A 23,895-nucleotide genomic window follows, 5' to 3' on the forward strand; every position below is an offset into this window, starting at 1 on the left:
ATGACCTTTTCATGCCAGTCGCTAGGTGGCATCTTGGTATAGACGTTTTTTTTTTACATCCACAAAAAGTGACGGTTGGATAATTACTTTAAAACGGTGTGCGCACACGAGTATTTGGTGCCCTGAAGTTAAGTAATTAAGTAGTTTCTATAAAATGTTAGGCGACGACGATTGGCTTGGAAAGTTTATCGAGGATTATAAAGTAAAATTAGCCGAGGAAAAACGTGAACTTTTCTCGACTCATGTCAATATGACAGACGACAGACAACAGGTCGGTTCAGGCTTTACATGTTTAACGTAACGTTAAAGAGTCCCAGACAAAAAAAAAAAAAAATGATTACGTCCCATCAGATTTGTTTCATTGGGCTGTGTTCACTTTACCGGGACGACGTACACCCTAAATCATGTGTAAGCAACTACTGAAAACCTGTGTTATGCATATCTTTTGCTCCCCACTGTTAACCACTCAGCTGGAAAGTCATATACATGTTGACAGGTGATTCTCCATTTCAGTAGCTAGCTGTCACCCTCATTTTTCCTTCTGACGGGTGTATCAAGATAACAGATATTAAATGTAGAAACCGCTGAAACCACATGATGTGGCACATCTCTCAACTAGTCTAATGTCACACATCAAAGTCCTTGTACAAATCTTTTTAAACTTTTCCTCTTGATGTGACTTAACAGAGGCAACATGATTTCTCTCCTACTCCGCTGGCTGCATCCAAGGAAAAATCAAAAATAATAGTTCCGTCAAAATCTGAGCAATTTGATCAAGAAAAAATAAATTTTTCTGATCAACCTTCAGGTATGTACCTTTCTACACAATAGCATAAAACAAAATACTAGTTTGCCCAAAAGCTTCAACATTCTTTCAAAATATCAGACGGAGTGAGAAATTCAGACCATAGCGATGCAGTCGAGCGCAAAAAGAAACAAGAAGAATACCGCCGCATTCTCGATCAACAGCTCGCTGAACATAAACAAAGAAAAGAAGAAGAATTGCGGAGATGGAGACGAGAAGAGACTGACGACTTTGGAATGACTTCTAATCTCAATACTGGTATGTTATTCGCCCGTGAATCGTACGCACTTCACTACAATGATCGTGTTTGTTAGATCGTCGTTCACTGATTCGATCTCCATCACCACCGATCAAATCTCATTATCGAAAGCCGGTGCAAGTTCGAGTACCCTCCCGACCATTGACGGCAGAAGGTGACCACCATCAACGATTGAGCGATTTGACTGAACTTCGCCAGCTGTACAGCAATCGATGAAAAATAACTTTTTCCATCAACAAAGAGAATTGCAAATTAGGCAATGGCTAATTGGCTTCGAGTTGTGCGTTGCAATGGCACGCACGGAAAGACAATTACTTCCGCCGGGATTGAAAACCCGTTTCCCACCCATCCGTCAATAATTATAAATTGGTTTTTCCGCCCTGTTTTCTGGCCGCTGGGATGTTCCGTTTTACCCTCCCACCTATTTTGGAAAATAAAAGAATTCCAGGCAGAAACTGTGCAGCCATGCTAGTACTAATGCTATTTTTATGAGACTCCCCATGTGGTTTTGGCGAGACGGGAATAATGCGCGACTTGAAAGTGGAATATGATACCCTGCAAGCTTTGAAAAACGTCCAGAAACAAGAGCGCGTAGCTGAAATTGTCATTTTTAAAACCGATTTTCAGAGGAGGATGCTGTACGTCAAGTGCACGTCCTGGGCTTGTAACCTGATCCGCGCTTAATAATAGAAACTGTACGAGGCGTGTGGGTCGTTGTCTGCCACCCGTATGATTAGACGCAAACTAAATTGTCGAACGTACGACTTAATTCTATTGGAATGAAAGACGAAAAAAAAAAATGTGGGGGAAAAAGAACAGAAAAAGGCAGTAATCTTACCGGAATACATCACGGCTTCAGAGACGACACACGTAGTCAAATTGCTGTTGAAACAAATCCATCAACTTCGAGTAGTGAGGCGATTGTTTAAAGCTCTCTCTTAGCCACCTAGAAGTGAGAAAAACGAAAGTCGTACGGCAATGAAAAAAAAAAAAACTTTCATAAAGCTTATGACTTTCCAAAAATGAACATCTACCTCGCTATTTCTCGTTTGAAGTTCTGGTCTGGGCAAAGTAGAGTACAATTCCAAATCTTCTTAAAAATCCAGTAAATCTATGACAGATGTACGAAATTCGTGAGAGTTATAGCAAAAGTCTTGGTCGGTTTTCACACATAAAATGTTTGTATACTTCGGAAAACGGAATGTCGGTCGACCGCAACCACGGCGCTAGTTTGTCCAGCAATAATACATGTTCCTTCAGGGTAGACAGCTCTCGAACGGTACTAGAGTTGAACAAGACACCAACCATCCTGAAAGTCCAATTCTAGTTTTGAATTGCTTTTCATCAATAATACGGAGACTAACAGAAATTTGAATGACGATTTCATATCAGATACACGGCATTCCAAAACGACACATAAAGAGAAATAGAAAAATATGCATACCATCGACAGTGGAGAATAATTATCTTCAGTGAAGGGAGAGTCCCTGATGACATTGATAGATCGATTGCCTTTTCTAGACTAGAAGCAGCTAAGTTCGTCAAACGCATTTGCTGGTTTGTGGACAATTTTTTTCTCTCGAACGTGTCATCTACGCACTCGTTCGTGACGGCTTCACAAATCTTGGCATCTTTTGTACTGATTAAGATCGACGCCAGGCTAACAAAGAAGTCGGCATCATGTTTCAGTTTGACATCTTTATCTTCCATGTAGCTCCGACAAAGTTTTTCAACCTTTAGCCAGTCTTTTGCCAACTCACACTGTTGAGACAAAAGAATGCATAATAAAGCATATAGAAAATAAATAAAATTAAAATATTCAATACTTACCAACGCGTGAATTTCCATTAGTTGAATTAATTGAACGTATTCGAATCCCTTTGCATGGTGGTAAAAGTCGTTCACAACATCCAGAGCAGATTCGAGAATGCGCACATACGAGATCCGCTTACGATTAGGACCAAAGTCGAAGGCGGCCTCTATCGCTTTCACCATAGCAATTTTCATTTCTTTCATCCAAGACGGTTCCTTTTAAGATTCAATACGAAAAAATAAAAATATTATTTTGCCATTGATCGTAATCTTCGAAACCAACCAAAGCGAAAAATTGGCTAGACAGCTTAAAAAGATGATGACGAAAATAAGCCGATTCTTTGTTTCCAATACGCCCCAAATTCCACGACGTTCTAGCAAACCAGGTTCTTATTTCTACCGGCACGAAGATTGCACATCCAGATAACCAAGTATTCGAAGACAAAGAAAAAACAAATAAATAACCATAAATTTAAAAAAAATTTTAAATCGCTATATGCATCCTGTACACTTACCAACGAGAAAGTGGTCGTTTGTTCGAGCTTCAAGGGTGGTAGAATAGGCAGTTGCGATGGTGAAAAGTATATTTGTTAGCACACTTTCTTTATTGCCTTCCTGTTTATGTAGCAATTCTATTTGGAATCTAATTATAATAAAGTAATGTTAAGAGATTATTTTGTTTCTTTAAAACGTCATCAAAGTACCGTAAAACAAAGCGCAGTAAAATGGCCTTCAAGAAAAATGTCTTGCAAACCTGCACGGCATTCTCGAGGAAGTGGAGCATTTGATCAAAGAACCCGTTGTCCCTGGCAATCGATGCGCTACGACTTATAGCTTTCTGAATTTTATTCCAATTGTTATTCTCGTTCCCTGTTTCTGTTTTAAATTAAAGGTTTTAGTGCAAATTTCATTTGAAATTTTTTTTTAAAGTTACCAAAATCAAAGACAATCTGTTGTGCTTTATCGTATTCTTGCCCTCGTAATGCCATTTGTAACCGAATACAAAGCAGGTCCTCATCAGCCCAAGAATCGTATTCTGGAATCATAGCCGATAGCTTTACCGCCCTTTGGTATCCTGTCTCGTGTGGAAGTTGCAGAAGACAGGAAATCGCATTCCAAGTAACCATTGAATCGATCCCTAAAACAGATGTTTTTAGCTAGGAACACGACAAGTACATATTGCTTAATGTTACCATGACGATTTGCAAATTGGACGATGATTTCGTACCATCGCAGACAAGCTTCCACATTTCCTTCTTCGTTAACCAGCCGTAAAGCTACGCCTTCAGTGATGTATAAGACACCACGTATCAGTTCATCATCGACTGAAATAATAAAAACATGAGGAAAGTAGAAAATGCTTTAAAGCAAATAACCAGTTTACCATTTTCATCATTCCAATGCTGAAGTTCGCACAGCAGTTCAAACAATTTGTCCGTTTGCTCTTCGGTCATGTAGTGACGTGCAGCATATTTTGCACAAGTCCACTTGATGCTTTCGACATAGGACCAATCATTTTTGGAATCATCTTTATCGGTGGATTGATTACCTCTCCAGGGAATGTAGCTGAGAATTCGCATCAAAAAGGGAAGATTTGTCTGTTTTTCAATCAAGCTAAACAACTGAAAACCACATACAAATGTAAGCGTATTTAAGGAGTAAAACGATGAACGCAAAAAGAGTAATACTTGATTAGCAGCAATTTTGACACAGATTTTTCCGTCATCTTCCCGGTACTTCAGTGTAAGGTACTTCCGAACACTCTGTTCAACTAAATGAATATCCTTTCCTCTGACAAGAAGTGTTTGTAATCTTAGCTCCAAGTTCGCAGTAGTATCATCTTAGTACAGAAACCATTTGAATATAACCATGAAATTTAAACGAAAATTTTATTACCTGAATAGTCTAGTATTTCAATAATTGTGTGCCAATGTTCTGTGATATCAATTTGCATGTAGCAGACCGCCAGAAGCGTAAGGGAGTCGTCCTCGCAATCATTTTGAAGATGCTCACCTAAAATTGGTTTTCCTGAAAAAAAAAAAAGGAAAAAAAAAGAATTGTGTTGAAAGGATATTCTTATTTCTCGAGGAAATTCTCACCAAATGAATGGGCAAACTTCAGCCAGACAATGGCTCCTTCATACTCTCCTCGATAGAACATTTCATGACCAACATCAAAACATATTCGAGACAGTGCCTTTGTTTGATCAATGCCAAGTTTTACCGAATCTTGCTCTTTTATGCTTCCCAATAGCATCAACATCTCGTTGTACTGTTTCTGTTTATAGAGAGCAAGCACGTGGTAAACGAAGAGTGAACTACAGCAAAGTTCAAATTTCTTTGCCAGCTCTATCGCTGGTGTCGCATCAAAATCATAAACAGTCTCATCATTCATTCGAGGTCGAATTGATTGAGACGCAAGTTTCAGAAGTCTCTCCGCTTCTTCAGTCAACTCGTCCTGAAGGCAAGCGCGAACAGTTTCCAGCGTCAATGACAGAATGTTCACGGCGAATTCAAGGTCACTAAAGCGACGGTCAGTTTTGAACATAATGTAGGTGCCTATATTCACCAAGCAAATCTAAATGAACAAAATATTAAGACAGAACTTTATAGAGAAACTTTTGCTCTATTTTACCTTCAGTTCAGTGGTATTTTTGGACAATGATAGTACTGAAGATGGAAGAAGTTTACTGTTTTCACATGTCATTATCTTCAACCATTGCTGCTCCAGAACTTCTTCATCTACCGGGCTCAGCTGATAATTTATATTAGGGTTGAGAGCTTCTTCGACAAAAAATTTTGAGATATTCTTAAGTTGATCAACTGCACCCACAGCAGTATTTTCATTTAACAACAATTTAGAATCTATAAACTTTTGTAGGAAGAAACAAGCAAATTTTGGATCCCATTTTTTGACCGAAGATGGGAAATCGGCCATTCTTTTTCCATCAAACTATTCGCAATTCTTCTACAGGTCGATCACCGATTTCACAACCTGAATAGTAAAATTTAATACTAGCTAATGCAAAGCAAACGCTCGATTACCTAGGGGAAATTTTTCGAATGATACCATTCAGCGAGGAAGATCAGCAAATCAGCATGAACGTGACCGACAACATCGACATCAACTAAACAAATGAGCATAAATGTGGACTACTTCATCGACAACAACTGTCTTTTGAAACTGCTTTGAAAAAAAAGTGTTTTGCATAGAAAATTATTCATGAGCCTAACGCCGTTGCCTCATTCTTCACAGAAGCATTATGCATTTAAAATTTCTATTTCAAAGCTCTTTAAGATCTTTTATAGTCTTTTTAAGGAATATACCTATTAAGTAAAATTAAATATAAACAAATTGTTTTTATATGGCTCGTTTCTTTTTTCAGTTAAAACCAAAGCAACATTGCAGATTCACAGGCGCAGTAGCCTTTTGAACATCGTCTGGTTGCTCGAATGGGATTTGTGAGATTGTGATTGAACCTTTGATTTCGTGAAGATAAAGCTTTATTTATATTCATACCAAGTGACTAGTATAGGTGTAAAAAAATAGATGCCATGGCTGCAAGAAGCAACGAAGAAAATCTAAAAGTCGGCAAAATACCGGTAGACAAAACTGCGGTCTTCTTATGTGATTTGCAAGAGAAGTTTCGTCCAGCGATGCTCCACTTTTCTGAAGTAGTGTCGAATGCCAAAAAACTAGTCAGTTGCTTGTCTCGTATTGATTATTTATGTTGAATCTAACACTATTCCTATATTTGGTAGGTGGAATCAACTAAAATATTAGGCATACCACTTATAGTAACTGAACAATATCCTCAGGGATTAGGAAGTACCGTCAGTGAAATTAATGTTCAGCATGCACTCGGTATAGTCCCAAAAACGAAGTTTAGTATGGTTATCCCTGAAGTGGAGAACATTATAAAAATGTCATGTGGTGGGCAATTGAAATGTGCTATCCTTTTTGGAGTTGAGGTACACTGACCATCTTCTTGTTGCTTGTTGCTTCTCTCATTTTACTTTGGTATGTTTCCAAATTAGGCTCATGTTTGTGTTGAACAAACTGCTATGGATTTGATTAGCAGTGGAATCAAAGTGCACATTGTGGCTGATGCCACAACTTCCAGAAGTCAAGAAGACAGGCTGCTAGCACTAGAGGTTAGATCATTTCAAAGTGTTGTATTTAAATAGCTATTGAAATTTATACCTGATCTTATTTTGCAGAGGTTAAAGCAAATAGGTTGCTTTGTTTCCACAAGTGAAAGTATAATTTACAAACTCATTGGAGACAAAAACCACCCAAAATTTAATGAAATTCGCCCGCTTATCAAAGACACAACAGTAGAAACTGGTTTGGTGTCCAAAATGTAAGAAGTAGACATAATTTTACTTACATAATGTCTATAAAAGTTACTTTTAAAAATTGGGGAAAATACATGAGGTGCAATAGAGTTCTTGTTGTAAATAATAGGAATAAGCCTGCAGGTGCCAAGCTTACTTGGCAGTTCAAGTTAGAACTTGCACATTCAATTCTTATAAAGGTAATTCGATAAACAGTAGCGTTTTTTAATTTTTAATCTTTTTTCCCCTTAAACCACCTCATTATTGAATGTACAACAAGGGCAGCTGTCAACTAGTGGACGCATCCGTATGCCACGGGAGACCATCTGTGATTTGGTGAAAGAACTGATTTCTTTGAAAAATGTCTCTGAAATCTTTGGAAACGTGAGTATTGGTTTTCTCCAGAAAAGGCCAGTATGAGCATCCCTACCTAATTCTATGTTATCATTCCATAGAAATCAAGGACACAGTCCAGTAAAGAACGTGACGGAATTGGAAAAATGTTGGAAAATGGCATTGAACTGGACAATCGACCTGCGCGTGAAGTGTCTAATGCAGAGAAAAACTGTCCTACTTGCGGAAAGTCATTCAAACGGCCCCAAGATCTCAGGCGTCACTTAAGGATTCACGACGAGGCCTTCAGTTATTTATGTGAGGCGTGTGGAAAGGGTTATCGTAGCCTCGATGGTCTGAGTTATCACAAGGCGTTGAAGCATCCTCCGTCTGAAACTACGGGCCAGTCTGATTCTTCTCAGTCTCTAAGTTGCTCGGAATGCACGAAATGCTTCGCTAGCCCCCTCGAGCTGAGAGTTCATTTAAAAAACAGCCATCAGAGAGCCAAGTCACTATATACGTGTGACCTCTGCTTCCCGAAGGCAACCTTTCAACGCATAGATGTTTTTAAAAATCACATGTCATTGCACGAAAAAGCCAAAGCTTTCACGTGTTTGATTTGCGACAAAATTTTCTCAAGGCGCTCCAATCTTCAATCACATGCCCGCATGCATGATGCTACTGCTGCCCTGCAGTACCAGTGCGCTAATTGTTCGAAAAAATTCTATTCGAAGAAAAAATTGGCATCACACGTTCCCGAATGTCTGTCCAGGAAAACCTGTCCACTTTGTAAATTTTTTTGCCAGCGAGAAACAGATATGATAGAACACACCAAAAAAACGCATCCAGCAGATTATGCAATGCGAGAAGTGTTTGGTCAAACTCTCGAGGAGCTGAACTAGTCTGCAGGAGTCGAATCTTGTCCGCCCAGTTATCTGTTAAATCGCGTAATATAAATTCATAAAATAAAACATTAAGTAAAAGCATCACGCACCATGGAACGTGCTTGTTTTCTATATTTTGTTGCGGTTTTCCCGCATCTGCCAGGTAGGTTAGAATTCAGGCTCAAATCTCATTCGAACATTTTAATAGGAGTAGCAAGTCTTTGAAAGGCGCCGCCTGTCGTCAGATCCGTAAAAGAAGAAGAAACAAATTAACAATTTCGTAAAACATCATCATTTAGCGCAGAAATTCATAAGCAAAAATTTTGCAAACGCCGAAAGACGAATCCCAATACCACGGGCAGAACGAATCTATCTTTGTACATTTGAGTTTTTGGCATCAAGCAACAGGCATCAATCCAAGCCGACGAAAAGAATGTCTGCCAACCACATGGCAACCAGTTGTATCTCTCTGGTGTCTAGATGTTAAACAAATATTAACACACCCCAGAACGATTAGACCTTCAACAAACAAACATACGCTCGCAGTCTGATTCGTGATTTCACGTCTTGTGTTGATTCTCTTCGACATTCCAGAGTTGGAGAGTGAATAACAATGGATAAAATATTAAAAGGTATCCTTAAATACAGGAAAACTTATCGAGCTGAGATGGTAGAGCAATTCAAGCAAGTTGCCGATAGACCTGAGGTAAAATAATATATTTTCTCTTTCTTGTTCTCATAATAATCTGGCCAACTATCTAGCCTAAAGCTGTGTTTTTCACATGTATGGACAGCAGAATGCTTCCCACCCGATTTACACAAACAGATGTTGGTGATATGTTTATAGGTAATGTAAAACCAAGATGTTCAGGTATTTTTTTTCTCTATTTCCATGCATTTTGAACACAAGTAAGAAATGCTGGAAACTTGGTTCCCCACTCAAGACTGTATGGAATTGATTCAGCCACAACTGAGCCTGCAGCCCTAGAGCTAGGGTGCATTGTAAATAATGTTAAACACATGGTTGTTTGTGGACACTCGGATTGCAAGGTCAGCCATATGTCTTCAAGTGATAAATAAAGATAATGACTCAACATTTTTTTAGGCCATGAATCTCTTATATAGTTTTAAAAAGGGAATTGAAACTAATATGAGGACCTTAGAAAGATCTCCACTTAAGGCTTGGCTTCACCGTCATGGCAGCAGTTCTTTAACCAAATTTGAGAGATTAGAGATGCATGGTTTTCAAGAGCCATTAACTTTCCCAATGGATGGACCATTCAGGCAATTTGTTGCCTACATCGATCCTGACAATAAATTCAGCCTTACAGACAAGCTGTCACAGGTAGAATAATCTTATGATTACAAAATATTTCTCTTTGTTGTAACAATTACTTTTTCCAGCTCAATACATTGCAACAGCTTCAACACATTGCCAGCTATAGCTTCATCCAAAGTGCCATAAATTCGGGACGAGTGCACCTACACGCGTATTTATAATACACCTGGAAACCTAACAAGTAATATGTAATATAATACTTATAACTTGACAGGTTGTGGTTCGACATCTACACCGGTGATATCTACGTTTTCAGTCGGAGGCAAAAACGGTTCGTAGAAATGAGCGAAGACACTTCCGACTACTTGTTGGACGAAATACGCGAATATTTTGTTTGAACTTTCAGATATTGCTCTCGGGATGCTATCCTCAAGCAATTAAAATTAGATTTATTTTACGCTGATGCACATCTCAAAGAAATTTGATGGGCTGAGTTTCAGACTTCGTTATTCGTAAAGCTATTTTGTAAATAGTGAAAAGAAAAAAACTAAATAAACAGTATATAACTCTTCCAATTCTGACTGAAAGAAATGTTTGAGGTAAATTAAAAAAAAAAATCAAGTAGCACAAAATACTGGCGGTCTATTCCACGGCTTTGTTTTGATAAAGGTTGAAATGGATTTAATCTGTTACGAAGAACAAAGATGTAACAACCAAACTGAACTGTTTGGTAACACAATTGCGAGACCATGAATTATAAATAATTTTGCGCGGCGCAAAATTTTGTTCTTCTCTCAGTTCTTTTATTGGGAATCCGAAGAAGAACTGCTACTTGAGTCTGTGGACATCACGTCCACGTCTTCATTTTCCTTTTTGGGAGTTTTATGATCCATTCCACCTCCCACGCCCAGGTGTGAGACAGACAAACCAGGCATCTGTAGGTCATTTTGAGACAACCAACTGTAGGTGCCTGCTTGAGAGTTGGGAACGGAAGATCCCTGCTGCATGGAATGATTGGGGCGGTGCAATAGCTCAGGGAAACTCATATGTCCGTTGACATTCATCTCGCCGAGGCGACCCAAAAACCCAAGCCGCATTTCAATATCTACACATCAATCGATAAATACGACGTACAGTTATCAGTAAAACAATGATCCTGAAATTTTGTCTAACCTGTTGGATATGGCCTGCGTAAATCCCCCTGTTGCCAATTTAGTGGAGCACATACAGCGTTGGATGCCGATATTCTGTGCGCGAATTTGATCAACTCCTCCGAATTTACCGGTCTGCTGTTTGCCTTAGCAATGGCTTGAAGCTTTTGTTTGGCCTGAAATATTGCAGTTGCCTAACGTGAAAAAAAGAAATTATATTTCAGTAGAATGACCAATCGAAAAATGTATTTACCAGTAACTGCTCCGCCTCTTTCAGCTGCTTTTGAAGATTTCGAATCTCAATATCATGCCTTTCAACCTCTGTCTCCAAAGCAACCACTTTTTGTTGCAACACACCTTGTTCTTCTGCCAGCTTTAGGAATAATCATTACTAACATAAATAACAACCTATAACAACAAATAGTTCTAACCTTTAATGTTGTTTTCAGATCTGTGTCTTTCTGGAGCACTAATTCTACAAGTTGCGAGTGTTCAGCACTCATGGGTTTCTGCTGCTTTTGCGCTATTAAATTGTCCAAAAGCTCCCTGTAATAAAATTAAAATTTACGCTGTGCCAAACAGATGGGACAATTGAGAAATAAATTACTTGGCGATGATTTCGATGTCATCAATGCAAGTCAGTAAAACCTCTCTTGTGCTCTTGTGGGAAGTCATGGCTTATTTGACGATATTAACGGTAATATACTCTTAAAGTGTACGTTTTTGGAATCGAACTTGGATCTCAATTCAGATTTAATATCTCAACTCATAATTCCTAGATATCGGCTGCAACAACAATCAAAAAAGCTTTGTTGTCATACTTTTGCATATTTTTACTTTCATATTTTCATACATGAATTAATTTTAAATTAACTTTGTAATTATCTGCGATCTGGAATGTGAAATGAAAATTCAGCCGTCGAGGATTTGAATGTTGGATTTTATATGAATTTTTTAAAAATGAAATCTAAAAATCCATGTTGGTTGCTGTTCACTACCGGCTTCGGTAGCAGACATCACTAAAAAATTTTTTCCAAATTACAACTGGGAAAAATTTTCCTGCTGTAGATTTGTGAATTATGTTCTGAACTGAACAAGCTACGGAAAAAGAAGGAAAAGAAGCTAACTGGAAATTTTGTAGTTCTACTATTTTCGTAATCCTTGTAAAAGTGATGGCTAACGAAGAAGAAATGGAGAGTTTTGATGTCTCGGAAAGAGATTTGTACGATGCTTTTCAGCCCGGCCAGCGTCGTTTTAGGAAGATGACAAAAAATCAACAGATATATGGGGTATTTGATGAAGATGAAGGAGAAAATCCTCGTTCGTCTTCATCTTCCAACCGCCAAAGTTTTTCTAAATCTTCGACAAATAAAGACTATACGACACCAGTTGATTTTGTCAAAGGTGGGATTCAAGAAGGTTCAAAGAAGGAGAAAATCCCTGAAAAAAACAAGCTTTTTTCATATTCTGAAAGGTTTGTTGAGATTTAGATGAATTTAGAACTATTTCACTCTGTTAAATTAACATTGTTTGCCCTTTGTGATGTGTATGGAATTCATCAGTTGTTTGTTGAAATGAGAAATATTTTAAATACCCATTCTCACAGTTAAGCACAGGAGTGTTATTTTGTTTTAACCGATACTTCCCAATCTGTTACTGATAGACAATGGCAATTATTTGAAGATAACAATCAACTGTTAACTAAAAAAGACATAATAATGATTTAATGGATCAAAAGTATAATTTTCATTATTAGTTAAAATTACATCAACATACAGACAAAAGGGTGAACAAAGTTTTTGGTGCATGTTTGTTCGTTACTAACATCTGTATTTGGAATTCATTCCTGCATTGTAAGTGAGGAGGAGGAGGATTCCTTAATAGGTTTTGGTGGGCGCAACCAGAAGCCAGGAAAGCTGTCCCAAGAAAAAGAAGTTAAAAAACAACCTAGAAAAATGTTTGAGAGGTTTAACAAAGACTCGAAACCCCCAGGATCCAGTGATCTGGGTGAATGGGAAAAACATACAAAAGGCATTGGAGCAAAGCTTCTATTTCAGGTTTGGTTTAATTCTTATGAAAATTGTCATAACATCAACTAAAGCTTTTATGTTTAGATGGGCTACCAACCAGGTAAAGGTCTTGGAAAAAGTTTACAAGGTAGAAGTGAACCTGTTGAAGCGCAAGTCCGAAAAGGAAGGGGAGCAATTGGTAAATTTAAACAAATCGAAACACATTATAATGTTATTTTAAAAATTCCTTCTAATGGTTGGTAATAGGTATCTATGGATCTGAGCACAAAAATGATTCTGCCAAGAAACAAGCGTCGGATGACGAAGAAGAACAAGAGTACAAGAAAAACTTGGCTCACTGGCGAAAAGGTTCAAATCAAAATAAATTTCAATTGTTTTTGTAGATGTAACCTGTTTTTTGTTTCAGATTTGGTTGAGCCATCCTCCAAAAAGAAGAAGGTTCAATATTTATATAGAACAACGGAAGAGGTAATCGAAGAAATGTCCAAAAGTGGTGTTCATAGAATGGCCCGTGAATACAGGTAATATTAACATAATATTTTAATGTCTATACTCTTGTTGCTATAGCCAAATGCATTATGTTTAAGTGAAATTTCCAAGGCGAAAGTTATCGATATGACTGGACGAGAACAGCGTGTACTTCAGGGCTATAGCGCACTGAGAACGAAGAAAACCGAAGAGCCAAATGACACCGAAGCCGTTGCAGGAATTAAGAAAGATAAGTTTCAACTTGAAAAACTGTGTTACAATTTGGACACTCTGGTGGACCTTTGTGAACACGTAAGCTTATTATTGTCCTCATGACATTGAGTGCAGAATTAATAGAACTTCTTTGAAAACAGGAAATCATTCAGAACGCCAAAGAGTTGTCATACAACCAAGATCAAATAGTTGCTATGGAGGCACAAATGAAAACCATGAGTGTTGAGGTTTCTAAAGAAATTACCCGTATGGAAATGCTTACGGCGATGCTGGGAGTTTTGGAGCAGCTTGAAATTAAACAAGCTACAAACGAGCTAACTTTAGACTACCTTTGGGAGCAGATAAGAAAATTAGAACAAAACTATCCTGAAGAATATGTATCATCTGATCTAGCCAACGTTACTCTGAATTACCTCATCCCACTGACGAAGTTACGTCTGTCTACGTACTGGCGCCCGTTGGATTCGAAATCCACAGATGAGGCTTGTCGTTTAATTTTTCAACGATGGAGACCTATTCTAGAGTTTTGTAACAAAACTCAGACTAACAGGTATCAAAGCACTACCTTATTTCCAATTTAGGAATGACACTTGTTAGGTTACCATGATTGACGTTAACACCTTTCTATTCACAGTAGGGGCGGTATCATTAAAAATGACAGCCGGATGGATCCCTATCACGCTTTATTGTGGCATGCTTGGATGCCAGCATTTCGGGGACTTGTTGGGCAATGGAGTTGTAAAAATGCCGATCCTATGGTTGATTTACTTGAATCGTGGGAACCAATTTTACCAAACTGGATCATGGAAAATATTTTGGATCAACTTATTCTTCCTAAAATCCAAAAAGAAGTAGACAGTTGGAACCCATTAACTGATCTTATTCCCATCCATTCGTGGATTCATCCGTGGCTTCCACGACTTGGTACAATTTAATTATATATGTACCAATACCTAGTCTCACATTAATCGAATCATTGTTTTGAAGGTTCGAAACTGGAAATTGTATACCCCAACATTCGGCATAAAATGTCTCAAGCCTTGGTTGCTTGGTCACCTTCCGATCAATCTGCGAGGTATTATATTTTAAAAAATAGTTCATTGCGTTTTATCTGTTCGTAGCCTTTCAGTTATTAGTTTAAAGTTTATAATTTATCGACATTGCCACTCTTGCAGATCCGTTTTATTACCTTGGGTTCCAGTTTTCTCCAAGGGTTCCATGGATGCCTTTCTTATTAAGAATATTTTACCAAAGTTACAAATTGCTATCACGAAGTGGGATATCAATCCCAGTCGACAAGAATTAGGTATGTGACTACAAAATTCATAATGTGGATTCCTAAAAGTTTGTTTCTAATGAATTTTTGTTATGAATTAGATGTCTGGCATTGGGTTATGAACTGGAAAGACCTCATGCCTGTACAGAGCCTTATTCAGTTACTTGTGTAAGTGTAATTCTATAATTACAAATTTGAATTAAAATTTAATATATTTATTCGTGTGTCGCAGATCAAGCTTTTTCCCGAAGTGGTTACAGGTACGTAATTTTCTATGATTATTTTCGTTTCTTTTCATTTTTAAATGTCTATTTCCGCTACAAGGTTTTGGTTGCTTGGCTCAACCACCATCCAAACTATGAAGAAATCGTTGTTTGGTATACCGGTTGGAAGGCCTTATTTCCTCCAGAAATTGCGCAAAACCCAGCTATTCAAGGTAGATGCATTCTTTTCTGGAAAATATAAACTGATGTTGTAATTTCTGTAATTTTTTTGCGACCAAAATAGAACAATTCACTAGGGCGCTGGATTTAATGAACCGTTCTCTGGCGGTCGGAGGCCAAGTGGATTTCACGCCTCCACCAGTAGCTGTTATGACCCCTACAGTAGCTGCTCCAACTCCCCCAGTGGCTGAAACTGCAGTACCACATGGATTTCGTGAGCTCATTGAATATCGTTGCGCACAGCAAGGAATTTTGTGCATTCCACTTGTCAACCGTTTTCATGCCGGGAGACCAATTTTCCGAGTTGGAAATGTTCTGTGTTATTTCGACCGACAGGTAATTAAAATTTTCCTATTGAAACTCTTTGAAATATTCTTAAAGCTATTTTTGTGTAGGTTGTATTTGTTCTCATTAATGGTGTGTGGACCCCTGTGACAGCGCAGCAGTTATTGGATATGGCAGTATTGTAATACGGCTTGAAAGTATTATTGTCATACGATGTTACGTTGTGCTGTGAATAATAAATGCTTTGTTTATTTCTGTTGAGTCGTAAATCGATATTTATTTTTTTTTTTTAACTTTACTTTTCCCTCCGGTGCGTCGGCCGATTGAACAATTAATCCATTATAAAATTAAGGCCAAATGGAGATATTAGTCAACGCTGCATATTCCGTTTTAAAGCTAGCAGACGAAACTCGTGGGTAAACAACGTGGACTCTCATACTCAATTTGCCAAATTGTAATTTCGCGGTAAGCTACATAATGTCAGAAGAACAAGTAGTTAATATGATGTTCAGTGATGAAAAGGATGACGATGAACCCGAACTTTCCGTTTCGACTCTAGCTGCGTTGAATGAGTTTCTCTCAGAAAGAAAGGAAAGAGAAGAACAATTGCGGTTAATTGCAGAGACAGCCGAAAAAAATGACAAAGTCCTCGATGAAGTTGTATTGGAAGAAGATTGGGTAAAAACAAAGATCATTTTTCCAGTGTTACTGTTAATCCTATATTTTTAGCTGAATGTGTTAGCAATTAAGCCAATTCTGGTATGATGACCACACATCTGCTGTTCTTGCCAAAGAAGCTTTGAGATTAGCTGGTGCTGAAGGCAGAATTGCATGTTTATCTTGCCCTACACTATACAAAGAATTGAGGAAGCTGAAACCAGCATCAGTCAAAGGTACAAGGATTGTTTTTATGAGCTAAAGATGTAAAGCAGATAAGTGTATTAAGACCACATGTTTTTAGCCCAGTTGTTTGAATATGATACACGCTTTAGTGTGTATGGAGATGATTTTACCTTCTATGACTACCGTTCTCCACTTGAGGTACCAAAAGATCTCGGATCAGCATTTGACATTGTAGTCGCTGACCCACCGTTCCTCAGTGAGGAATGTCTAACTAAAACTGCGCTGACCATGAGATATCTCTCCAAAGGTCCTCTCATCCTTTGCACAGGTATTTTCCCAGCATTGTTTTTTTGCAACTGAAGTTGCACGATGTTTCTCATGAATTGTAATTATTTAGGTAGCATTATGGAAGACTTAGCTGGTCGTTTGCTTCAGCTCAAGATGTGCGCCTTCCAACCTAAACATCGTAATAATCTTGCCAATGATTTTCGCTGTTATGCCAACTACGACTTTGATTTGGCCACAGTGGTTCATGAAACGTCCTGAGGCTTTACCTTTCCATACAATTTTCTAACTAATTATTCAGAAACGCGGTGGTGCTCCAAGCAAGATCGAAACTGATAATAAAATGCGGACGACGATGACAATTTTGATTGTAAAATTGCCCGTCATTATTTGTGATTAATTTTCCAGCGGTTCCAGGAAGCGTTTACTGAAACCATAACGCCAAAAATGCATTTCAACAATCGTTATCGAAAGCAAATACCCAAAACGGTAGTGGTAATATCGAACGTTCATCGCCAACGTGAGCAGTGAATTAGATGCATCACGCATAATTTTTTGCAGTCGTGTGTGCCACGGAAGTGTGAAAATTGGCTGCTTCCTTATTTTGAAGTAATAATAGATCAATCTTTTTTTTCCTTACCAGGCATTGGTACGAAACCGTTTAACTACAAGTGGCTCTAAATAGTTTTCCTTCAGCACAAGTGAATGGAACGAGCAATTTCTTGGAGAGAAGAACCTGCACGTCATACTCATCGTGTGCTGGGAATGCACGATGAAACGATAAGATTACTGCAAAACTGCGTGCTCACTGGCTCATAACTCCATGCTGATAAAGCAATTCTACTTGCTACGTTCTTCTGGACGCGTTGGAGCACATCGTCAAAATGCAATTAGCTGACAATGTCTTAAAAAGAGTGTGTATATAAGAGCCCTCCGTTGCTTAGTATCAGCACATCTCGAGTACATCGATCGACGAGACAACATGCAATCCCACCTACGCGGGTAACATTTACATCTACTAAAGATGCTATAAAGATCAATTTAAATTAAAAATAATTTGTTTATTCAGAGTAATAACATTCGTCATCTTCTCTACCCTTTCGATTGTCCTGAGTCGTCAGCAATTCAACCTGCAACAACGGATGGAATTCTTGCCTTATTGGTCACCAAGGCTTAAACCTGCCTTTAATATTTATCAGCCACAAGAAAATAATGAATTGATGCACGAATACGCGAACATTCCGTTAGAAAGACGTGTACAGGACAATCAACGTTTTCTCTTTGCCGCAACATCCTTTTCTAATCCATTCTGGAGAACGATTACGTTTACCATAACTTCAACAGTCAACATCACAAATACCCAAAATTGTATTCCTTCATCTCTATTTTTTGCTGGCTCCACCAGTGTGTCTTGTCGTCGGAAGAAGCGTGGAATACTCATCGATTCTTCGGATGCACCCGAAGAGAATTCTCAGTTCCCCGTCAATCCTTCGAAACCACAGCAGTAAACAAATATTAAGAATTTGAACCGTTTGTCATAACAAAAAGTAACCTTTGGAAAACCGCTTTCTAGGTTGACATCAACGACTATCTCCCCTGTCGAACAATTTACTAAAGAAAGCCATCAGTTTCCGACTGTGTTGTCTTCGTCTAAAGATGAGGTGACCCCTGAGGAAATATCACTGGAACGAGCGCAATGGAGGAAGGCAAAACGATTTCTCAATCAATTCATAGTATCGGTAACTGTTTATTCCTATGAACTTACAACTGTCTTGTCTACTAAAACTGTATCGCCGATCACAATTGTCTCATCACTTTTGTGTCGGCCAAGTGGTTACGCTGTTTGCTGATGTAGCTGTACGTACACCTTAATCGACTAGTTGATGAATTACTTAATCACGTTAATTACGATTGATCCTACCCTTGTTTAACAATGTGCACGATTCGTTAATATTTTAAATTGCCTTTATTTACTTGGTTAGTACATGACTATAGGTGCTGAATTAACCAATTCATTGCAGTTAATCTTTGTCCTCCACAACTCGATATCAGTACAGAAGTAAATTATGGCCGTTGATCGTCAGGAACGTCTGATTTGTGGCAGCCGCAAGTGTCTGGAAAAATATAACCCTTTAGTCGACTTGCTAATTGCACTGCACCCGAAAAATTAAAGTACTACGTACTGCAAGTTTGAAGATTACCGCCTTTACAGCCTCGAAGATCACACAAGTTTTCACCTCTCAAATGCGGCAAAGAAACCCCATTCCAATAGTATGGATCGTTGTTGGTCATCCATTCCGGAGTGGAACTGCCATTATTTCGCAACCAAACTAAATTACTCCAGCTATCCATATGCTTATTCGGGGATCCTATGTCACGTCAAACATTTTTTTAAAGTAATTTTCTTTTTTGTAAATTGCAGTTTGTTCAAATCACATGCTCCTGGTACCTGGATTGCGATAATCTTCAAAATAGCAGCAAGTACCCGAGCCACCGTCATCGTGGTAAGTTCCCTGACGTAACTTTCCAACGTACGCAACGGGATGTGTGGACTCAAACACTTCGTAACGGCCAGGATGACGAGTGTACCAACCTTCGTGCTGATAGAACGTGACACGATCGACTTGATTGCCATTCAGCACCTGCCAAAGTAGATTTTGTTTTAGATTTTTAAACATAACAAATCTCTTTTTGCTAAATGTTTTTCAGTTACCTTGACAACGTAACGCCCCCAGTTGACGTCGTCGCCTGGATCGCCTGGTAGCATTGGGCAATCGTCCTTGTAGCCGTAGAAATACCAATAGGAAATGATCAAATCACTGTCACATTGGGCAGCTTCGTAATATGCCGGTATCCGACCGTCTAAAATGCTAATGTAGTCCATGTTGCATATCTTTAAAAACAATAATTTATGTTAAACTATTGAAATATAGTTTCAGGATTCGGTATTATACTCTGCCGGTGAATCCATTTTGACGTAAACGGAAATAATCCTCTGCACTACCTGGAAGACACTGACCGAGTGTATCGCCAGATTGAGAGTCGAAACGGAGACGAGGAGCATACAAAAGAGCCTCAGTATGGAACTGACTTACTTCATCCGCACATTCTGCAATCGCAAGTATTGAACTTGATTGAAACTATGTGAATTTTTAAAATTAAAATATCTCACCCGATGTTCTAAAAAAGACTAGGGCAACAGCGAAAACGAAGAATGACTTGATGATCATCGTTAAAAGTCACGAATGAACGCGTTTTGCGAAGCACCCGGGACCTTTTATTGGTAACCCCAATCAAGGAAATACATTTCGGATGGATTTACAACCCTTATAGCCATCAACTACAAACGATACGCGAATTTATGGAGAGGAATACGGAAGGATTATGAATTAAATTTATTGCTTAATAGCTTGACCCTTTGCCCGTTAAAAACTGATAGGGCAAGTATTTTAAAGGGAACGCTCAAATGTCGCAAGAGCCAAAGTGTGTACCAAAAATACGATCCGAAGTTTTTAACAGCCACTACATGTCTTATCTTGACACTCGAAATGTCTAGACATGTTTACGTTGTTGACGACGTAGTGAAGAAATTTGAATGAGTGTTACTTTGCTTTTTGACCCAGGAAAAGAAACAAACACATGTATTGGAAATAATAATTGAACGTGTATCACTATGCAGTGCGTCCGGGAAAGTGGTATACATCCATTAAAAGCATCCCAGTTCTTTAGAAAAATCTGGTTTTTTGTTTGTTTCACTCCATTCGTAAATGGAAAACGATAGTAAATCGATTCTAATCTCTGGATTCGTTCCTAAATTGCAGTATTCGGTTAAAGAGTACTTGGTTTTAGCGATAATTGTTCACACAGACTTCTTGAAATTTGTTTTTTTTTAACATCTAGAAAGATTTCGACACGATTCTGAAAGTGTCGAAAGGATTTAAAATTTGCTAAGTTGGGGCCACTCGTAAACGTCTGGCAGCGCTGATTTGTTGTCATATGTAAAATCGTACAGCTGGGCTTTAATGAATGCTTCTTTGTCCTCTGGTTCTGGATAAGTAGACGCTAATCCTGCAATTTCACAAGAAAAAAATTAGAAATCAATCAAGTGAAATGCAGCATATAGTTTACTACCATTCTTGTATGCGTGTTCAGCGATGTAAGCAGCGATAGCAGTTGAGCAATCGCGAATTGTACCTAGAGGTGGGTAGAGACGGCCTTCAGCCAAATCTTGCTCAGACACTCGATTGGCAAGAGCCTGTAAATAGTTGAAATAATGTTAATTATTTAAAAAAATTTTGAATATTAAAAGAAAAATCAATATTACCTCGGCAGCCATGAGAAAAATGTCGTCCTTGATATGGTGGATGCCTGTCGTGATGACGGCCAGCGCCACGCCTGGGAAAATGTAAGCATTATTACCCTGGCCAGGGTAAAAAGTCTGCCCATTATAGGTAACTGGCATGAAAGGAGAGCCACTGGCAAAAATTGCTTTTCCCTAAATTGGGAATAGCAAAAAACAATTAAGATTACATAAATTCTTTATGTAAGGCTCGTCTGTTACGTCGGTATATTTGTAGGCATCTTCAGCTGTGCATTCGGCCTTGCTAGTCGGGTTACTCAGAGCAAAGATAACTGGGCGCTCGTTAAAGGAGGCCATATCTTTGATAATTTCTGGTGTGAAGGCTCCGCCGATAGCGGCAGCACCGATCAGCACCGACGGTTTAATCTTCTTGACAGCATCGGCCAAATGTCTCATCGGGGGATGATCCTGGGCAAACTCTTTCTTATGCCCAGAGATACCTCCTTCTGGCCTGTCCTTGACCAGCAGACCTTTGGAATCGACCAGCCAAATCTTCTTTAACGCTTCTTCATGTGGGACACCTTCTTTCTCGAGGGCCATGACGATCAGCTGAGCGATACCGATAGAAGCCTAATTTCAATTCAAAATAGAATGAAGATGCGCATGACATAAAACTGTGTTCCATGGCTCAGTTACCTCTCCGGCTCCTTGGAAAAGGAAAGTATTCTCCGACAATTTAGTTTTGGTTAGGCGGAGCGAAGCCAAGAGACCAGCGACGGCCACAGAGGCAGTTCCTTGGATATCGTCGTTGAAAGTCAAGAATTTGTTGCGGTACTTTTCTAGGAAACGGAAAGCGTTGTGGTTGCCAAAGTCCTCAAACTGGATGAGGGTGTTTTGACCATAGCGGTGGACAACGGCCGTCATGAATTCATCAATCAAGTCATCGTAGGCCTGTCCAGTAACTCTTTTGTGCCTCAATCCGATGTAGAGCGGATCATCCAGCAATTCCTGTCGAATAAAATCATAAATATAATTTCAGTAAATACAATTTAAACAAAAATGAAATACCTGCGTGTTGGTGCCAACGTCCAAAACAATGGGGAGACATTGGTGCGGTTTAATTCCAGCCAACGCGGTGTAAAGGGCCAATTTGCCAACTGGAATGCCCATACCATAGGCTCCTAGATCACCCAGTCCAAGGATTCGCTCACCGTCAGTAACGACAATAGCACGGACATCTTCCTCCGGCCAGTTACGTAACATGCTGTAAATGTGACCCTTGTCGTGAATAGAGATGAAAAGACCGCGAGGACGGCGATAGATGACACCAAATTTTTGGCAGGCCAAACCAACAGTTGGGGTGTAAACGATGGGCATCATTTCCTCGACATTCTCGGAAAGAATACGGTAGAACAAACGCTCGTTACGATCCTGTAAACACGTTCCCATTAGAATTTTAGAAACTCAAAAATACTTGAAAAAAAAATGGGGTCACACACCTGCAAGCCCATAAGGTAAATGTATTTGTTGAGATCTTCAGCATAACGCTTCAAGTTGGTCAAGCAAAGTTCCACCTGTTCTTCTTGGGTCTTGAAACGGGGCGGAATTAGTCCATGGATGCCCAATGCTTGCCTCTCGGCCAAAGTGAACGCCATACCCTATAACGAAACAGCTGTTTAGCATTGAAATATTGGCAAACGATCTTCTTTGTTCAGAAATTCGATACTGACCTTGTTGAGGCGGGGATCACGGATGTAATCGATACCACGGACCATAGAGGGGCAAACGTTGTCGTGGTTTCCGCCTTTAAAGTCGCTGTGGAAGAAGGTTCTCTGGCCCAGACGATCCATGGCTTGTTGATGGTTGTTGTCCGTCATGGCCAGATATGATTGCAAGGAGGCTAGAAGTCGAACACCACTGGGCTGATTGCTACAACTGCCGCTACTCAAGTGTCTGAAAATATGCGATGCAAATCTGAATTGGGAGCGCAGTGAATTACAAATATTTCTTATCAATTGAAGGATGTCGTTTCACCAACCGATTTCCTTTCAACAGATTAAAAAGCTATAGGGAAAAAGTTCAACTGCTTCGAACGGGCGATATCCAAGGACAGTCTAGAGGTGATATAAGACAAATACATCAGATACACAGATAGACTACGCCTGCGCCGTTAATGCCCTTGGACTCGGGCCCGTTTCGATCCATTTTTTTCGACTATACTCTACACGTGTGCCTATACGAATGCTAAAGATAGCCATTAGAAAAACGGAAACGACAGCGCCACAGCAGGTAGTCGAACAGACTAGATTTTATCCTGCGACACACGTCGGGCATGACAAGGAAGTAGGGAAAAAATGAGGAACGTGAAGAAAATATTTCCATTGTACTAGGGGGATCTATGACGCAATTCATGATCCAGCCGATCTCGTTGAAACCGGTGTCATCTATCGGAGCCTCATGTGATCACTTGGTCCTCTCAGGAACCAGTTCAAAGCCGAGCTAAACAGCTGACTGCTTTGTGTATACGTAAAAATAACCAAATTGAATTGTGTAAAGAAACTCATACAAAATCTCTAGAGGTCTTAGTAGTAAGAATTCTTGGTATTGAGCGAAATAATTACGAGGAAATAAAATACTGAGAGTTGGGATGACCAGTTTAGGTGAATTCTAAGAATAACTTACGTGAGGGTCCGGAGAGGAAGACTAAACATCACGACCCGATTGATTTTAAAACTGCGAATCTCTGAAAATATTGAAACTGAAACCACCCCTTTTCACGAGACACACAGAAAAACAGCTAGGATTGATTGCCCTCTGCTAACCGTTTGCTTCTCACGGTCCTGACTGACCGTTGAGGTGAGTAAAATGAAA

The 23,895-nt window shown here is 39.1% G+C and overlaps 9 protein-coding genes across 14 annotated transcripts in view; 6 read left to right on the forward strand and 3 right to left on the reverse strand.

The window, feature by feature from the left end:
- Window positions 1-67: 67 nt before the first annotated feature.
- LOC130690274 (uncharacterized) lies at window positions 68-1,519 on the forward strand. Of its 2 annotated transcripts, XM_057513282.2 has the most exons (5): window positions 68-271; window positions 352-408; window positions 688-808; window positions 887-1,063; window positions 1,120-1,519. In XM_057513282.2, the coding sequence occupies exons 1-5, from the start codon at window positions 155-157 to the stop codon at window positions 1,278-1,280; spliced, it is 633 nt and encodes a 210-aa protein (XP_057369265.1). In that variant the 5' UTR covers window positions 68-154; the 3' UTR covers window positions 1,281-1,519. The 2 variants fall into 2 exon arrangements, with proteins under 2 accessions (XP_057369265.1, XP_057369266.1); XM_057513283.2 differs by lacking the exon at window positions 352-408 and having other exon boundaries at window positions 72-271.
- Window positions 1,520-6,305: 4,786 nt separating this feature from the next.
- Window positions 6,306-8,564, forward strand: LOC130690265 (zinc finger protein 836-like). Of its 2 annotated transcripts, none has more exons than XM_057513272.2 (7): window positions 6,306-6,574; window positions 6,638-6,847; window positions 6,914-7,030; window positions 7,097-7,239; window positions 7,323-7,413; window positions 7,499-7,597; window positions 7,669-8,564. In XM_057513272.2, the coding sequence occupies exons 1-7, from the start codon at window positions 6,431-6,433 to the stop codon at window positions 8,446-8,448; spliced, it is 1,584 nt and encodes a 527-aa protein (XP_057369255.1). In that variant the 5' UTR covers window positions 6,306-6,430; the 3' UTR covers window positions 8,449-8,564. The 2 variants fall into 2 exon arrangements, with proteins under 2 accessions (XP_057369255.1, XP_057369256.1); XM_057513273.2 differs by having other exon boundaries at window positions 7,344-7,413.
- A 195-nt stretch (window positions 8,565-8,759) lies between these two features.
- On the forward strand, window positions 8,760-10,284 carry LOC130690269 (beta carbonic anhydrase 1-like). The gene is made up of 6 exons (XM_057513277.2): window positions 8,760-9,136; window positions 9,193-9,277; window positions 9,341-9,480; window positions 9,536-9,775; window positions 9,835-9,920; window positions 9,984-10,284. The coding sequence occupies exons 1-6, from the start codon at window positions 9,044-9,046 to the stop codon at window positions 10,105-10,107; spliced, it is 768 nt and encodes a 255-aa protein (XP_057369260.1). The 5' UTR covers window positions 8,760-9,043; the 3' UTR covers window positions 10,108-10,284.
- Window positions 10,285-10,341: 57 nt separating this feature from the next.
- Window positions 10,342-11,612, reverse strand: LOC130690268 (mediator of RNA polymerase II transcription subunit 4-like). The gene is made up of 5 exons (XM_057513276.2): window positions 11,468-11,612; window positions 11,292-11,406; window positions 11,114-11,233; window positions 10,883-11,054; window positions 10,342-10,814 (listed from the first exon to the last, which is right to left on the reverse strand). The coding sequence occupies exons 1-5, from the start codon at window positions 11,533-11,535 to the stop codon at window positions 10,513-10,515; spliced, it is 777 nt and encodes a 258-aa protein (XP_057369259.1). The 5' UTR covers window positions 11,536-11,612; the 3' UTR covers window positions 10,342-10,512.
- Window positions 11,613-11,907: 295 nt separating this feature from the next.
- LOC130690260 (tuftelin-interacting protein 11-like) lies at window positions 11,908-15,853 on the forward strand. The gene is made up of 15 exons (XM_057513261.2): window positions 11,908-12,334; window positions 12,719-12,917; window positions 12,975-13,068; window positions 13,137-13,238; window positions 13,297-13,411; window positions 13,478-13,670; window positions 13,733-14,142; window positions 14,227-14,516; window positions 14,580-14,667; window positions 14,768-14,898; window positions 14,970-15,036; window positions 15,101-15,128; window positions 15,193-15,304; window positions 15,376-15,647; window positions 15,707-15,853. Exons 1-15 carry the CDS (start codon window positions 12,033-12,035, stop codon window positions 15,779-15,781), a joined length of 2,478 nt encoding a protein of 825 aa, XP_057369244.1. The 5' UTR covers window positions 11,908-12,032; the 3' UTR covers window positions 15,782-15,853.
- A 169-nt stretch (window positions 15,854-16,022) lies between these two features.
- Window positions 16,023-17,086, forward strand: LOC130690272 (EEF1A lysine methyltransferase 1-like). Its single transcript, XM_057513279.2, has 4 exons — window positions 16,023-16,274; window positions 16,339-16,489; window positions 16,558-16,767; window positions 16,837-17,086. Exons 1-4 carry the CDS (start codon window positions 16,074-16,076, stop codon window positions 16,983-16,985), a joined length of 711 nt encoding a protein of 236 aa, XP_057369262.1. The 5' UTR covers window positions 16,023-16,073; the 3' UTR covers window positions 16,986-17,086.
- Window positions 17,087-17,142: 56 nt separating this feature from the next.
- On the forward strand, window positions 17,143-19,626 carry LOC130690271 (uncharacterized). Its single transcript, XM_057513278.2, has 3 exons — window positions 17,143-17,726; window positions 17,794-18,228; window positions 18,298-19,626. Exons 1-3 carry the CDS (start codon window positions 17,707-17,709, stop codon window positions 18,572-18,574), a joined length of 732 nt encoding a protein of 243 aa, XP_057369261.1. The 5' UTR covers window positions 17,143-17,706; the 3' UTR covers window positions 18,575-19,626.
- LOC130690267 (uncharacterized) lies at window positions 18,597-20,073 on the reverse strand. Its single transcript, XM_057513275.2, has 6 exons — window positions 19,897-20,073; window positions 19,679-19,833; window positions 19,438-19,617; window positions 19,174-19,366; window positions 18,908-19,093; window positions 18,597-18,838 (listed from the first exon to the last, which is right to left on the reverse strand). The coding sequence occupies exons 1-6, from the start codon at window positions 19,952-19,954 to the stop codon at window positions 18,789-18,791; spliced, it is 822 nt and encodes a 273-aa protein (XP_057369258.1). The 5' UTR covers window positions 19,955-20,073; the 3' UTR covers window positions 18,597-18,788.
- Window positions 20,074-20,368: 295 nt separating this feature from the next.
- LOC130690264 (NADP-dependent malic enzyme-like) overlaps window positions 20,369-23,895 on the reverse strand; it is a 28,994-nt gene continuing 25,467 nt past the window's right edge. For 3 of the 4 annotated variants that reach the window (XM_057513269.1, XM_057513268.1, XM_057513267.1), the window contains exons 2-9: window positions 22,755-22,977; window positions 22,524-22,682; window positions 22,093-22,455; window positions 21,721-22,032; window positions 21,286-21,654; window positions 21,049-21,219; window positions 20,856-20,979; window positions 20,369-20,792 (exon numbers count right to left, since the gene is read on the reverse strand). In XM_057513269.1, coding sequence (XP_057369252.1) covers window positions 20,662-20,792; window positions 20,856-20,979; window positions 21,049-21,219; window positions 21,286-21,654; window positions 21,721-22,032; window positions 22,093-22,455; window positions 22,524-22,682; window positions 22,755-22,977 — 1,852 coding nt within the window. In that variant the 3' untranslated portion in view covers window positions 20,369-20,661. Of the gene's footprint in view, window positions 20,793-20,855; window positions 20,980-21,048; window positions 21,220-21,285; window positions 21,655-21,720; window positions 22,033-22,092; window positions 22,456-22,523; window positions 22,683-22,754; window positions 22,978-23,706; window positions 23,868-23,895 lie in introns of those variants that run through there. The other variant, XM_057513271.1, reaches the window with a different exon arrangement.

The sequence above is a fragment of the Daphnia carinata genome, chromosome 6 (assembly GCF_022539665.2).
Source record: "Daphnia carinata strain CSIRO-1 chromosome 6, CSIRO_AGI_Dcar_HiC_V3, whole genome shotgun sequence".
In the NCBI taxonomy this organism is placed as follows: Eukaryota; Metazoa; Arthropoda; class Branchiopoda; order Diplostraca; family Daphniidae; genus Daphnia; species Daphnia carinata.

Bases quoted from the DNA above. Each gene is read 5' to 3' on its own strand.
- LOC130690274 (XM_057513282.2), top strand. From the start codon at position 155: ATGTTAGGCGACGACGATTGGCTTGGAAAGTTTATCGAGGATTATAAA. The intron at 409-687 runs GTAAGCAACTAC...GTGACTTAACAG, and splicing joins ACGTACACCCTAAATCATGT to AGGCAACATGATTTCTCTCC. The intron at 809-886 runs GTATGTACCTTT...TCAAAATATCAG, and splicing joins TTTTTCTGATCAACCTTCAG to ACGGAGTGAGAAATTCAGAC.
- LOC130690265 (XM_057513272.2), top strand. From the start codon at position 6,431: ATGGCTGCAAGAAGCAACGAAGAAAATCTAAAAGTCGGCAAAATACCG. The intron at 6,848-6,913 runs GTACACTGACCA...TTTCCAAATTAG, and splicing joins CTATCCTTTTTGGAGTTGAG to GCTCATGTTTGTGTTGAACA. The intron at 7,414-7,498 runs GTAATTCGATAA...CAACAAGGGCAG, and splicing joins CACATTCAATTCTTATAAAG to CTGTCAACTAGTGGACGCAT.
- LOC130690269 (XM_057513277.2), top strand. From the start codon at position 9,044: ATGGATAAAATATTAAAAGGTATCCTTAAATACAGGAAAACTTATCGA. The intron at 9,481-9,535 runs GTCAGCCATATG...ACATTTTTTTAG, and splicing joins GTGGACACTCGGATTGCAAG to GCCATGAATCTCTTATATAG. The intron at 9,776-9,834 runs GTAGAATAATCT...TACTTTTTCCAG, and splicing joins TTACAGACAAGCTGTCACAG to CTCAATACATTGCAACAGCT.
- LOC130690268 (XM_057513276.2), bottom strand. From the start codon at position 11,535: ATGACTTCCCACAAGAGCACAAGAGAGGTTTTACTGACTTGCATTGAT. The intron at 11,055-11,113 runs GTAAATACATTT...TTTTCACGTTAG, and splicing joins AAGAGGCGGAGCAGTTACTG to GCAACTGCAATATTTCAGGC. The intron at 10,815-10,882 runs GTTAGACAAAAT...ATTGATGTGTAG, and splicing joins ACGCAGGCCATATCCAACAG to ATATTGAAATGCGGCTTGGG.
- LOC130690260 (XM_057513261.2), top strand. From the start codon at position 12,033: ATGGCTAACGAAGAAGAAATGGAGAGTTTTGATGTCTCGGAAAGAGAT. The intron at 14,899-14,969 runs GTATGTGACTAC...GTTATGAATTAG, and splicing joins TCCCAGTCGACAAGAATTAG to ATGTCTGGCATTGGGTTATG. The intron at 15,037-15,100 runs GTAAGTGTAATT...CGTGTGTCGCAG, and splicing joins AGCCTTATTCAGTTACTTGT to ATCAAGCTTTTTCCCGAAGT.
- LOC130690272 (XM_057513279.2), top strand. From the start codon at position 16,074: ATGTCAGAAGAACAAGTAGTTAATATGATGTTCAGTGATGAAAAGGAT. The intron at 16,275-16,338 runs GTAAAAACAAAG...TGAATGTGTTAG, and splicing joins TTGTATTGGAAGAAGATTGG to CAATTAAGCCAATTCTGGTA. The intron at 16,768-16,836 runs GTATTTTCCCAG...GTAATTATTTAG, and splicing joins TCCTCTCATCCTTTGCACAG to GTAGCATTATGGAAGACTTA.
- LOC130690271 (XM_057513278.2), top strand. From the start codon at position 17,707: ATGCAATCCCACCTACGCGG. The intron at 17,727-17,793 runs GTAACATTTACA...TTGTTTATTCAG, and splicing joins ATGCAATCCCACCTACGCGG to AGTAATAACATTCGTCATCT. The intron at 18,229-18,297 runs GTAAACAAATAT...ACCGCTTTCTAG, and splicing joins AATCCTTCGAAACCACAGCA to GTTGACATCAACGACTATCT.
- LOC130690267 (XM_057513275.2), bottom strand. From the start codon at position 19,954: ATGATCATCAAGTCATTCTTCGTTTTCGCTGTTGCCCTAGTCTTTTTT. The intron at 19,094-19,173 runs GTACCAGGAGCA...GACGTGACATAG, and splicing joins TGAAGATTATCGCAATCCAG to GATCCCCGAATAAGCATATG. The intron at 18,839-18,907 runs GTACGTAGTACT...ATATTTTTCCAG, and splicing joins CGGTAATCTTCAAACTTGCA to ACACTTGCGGCTGCCACAAA.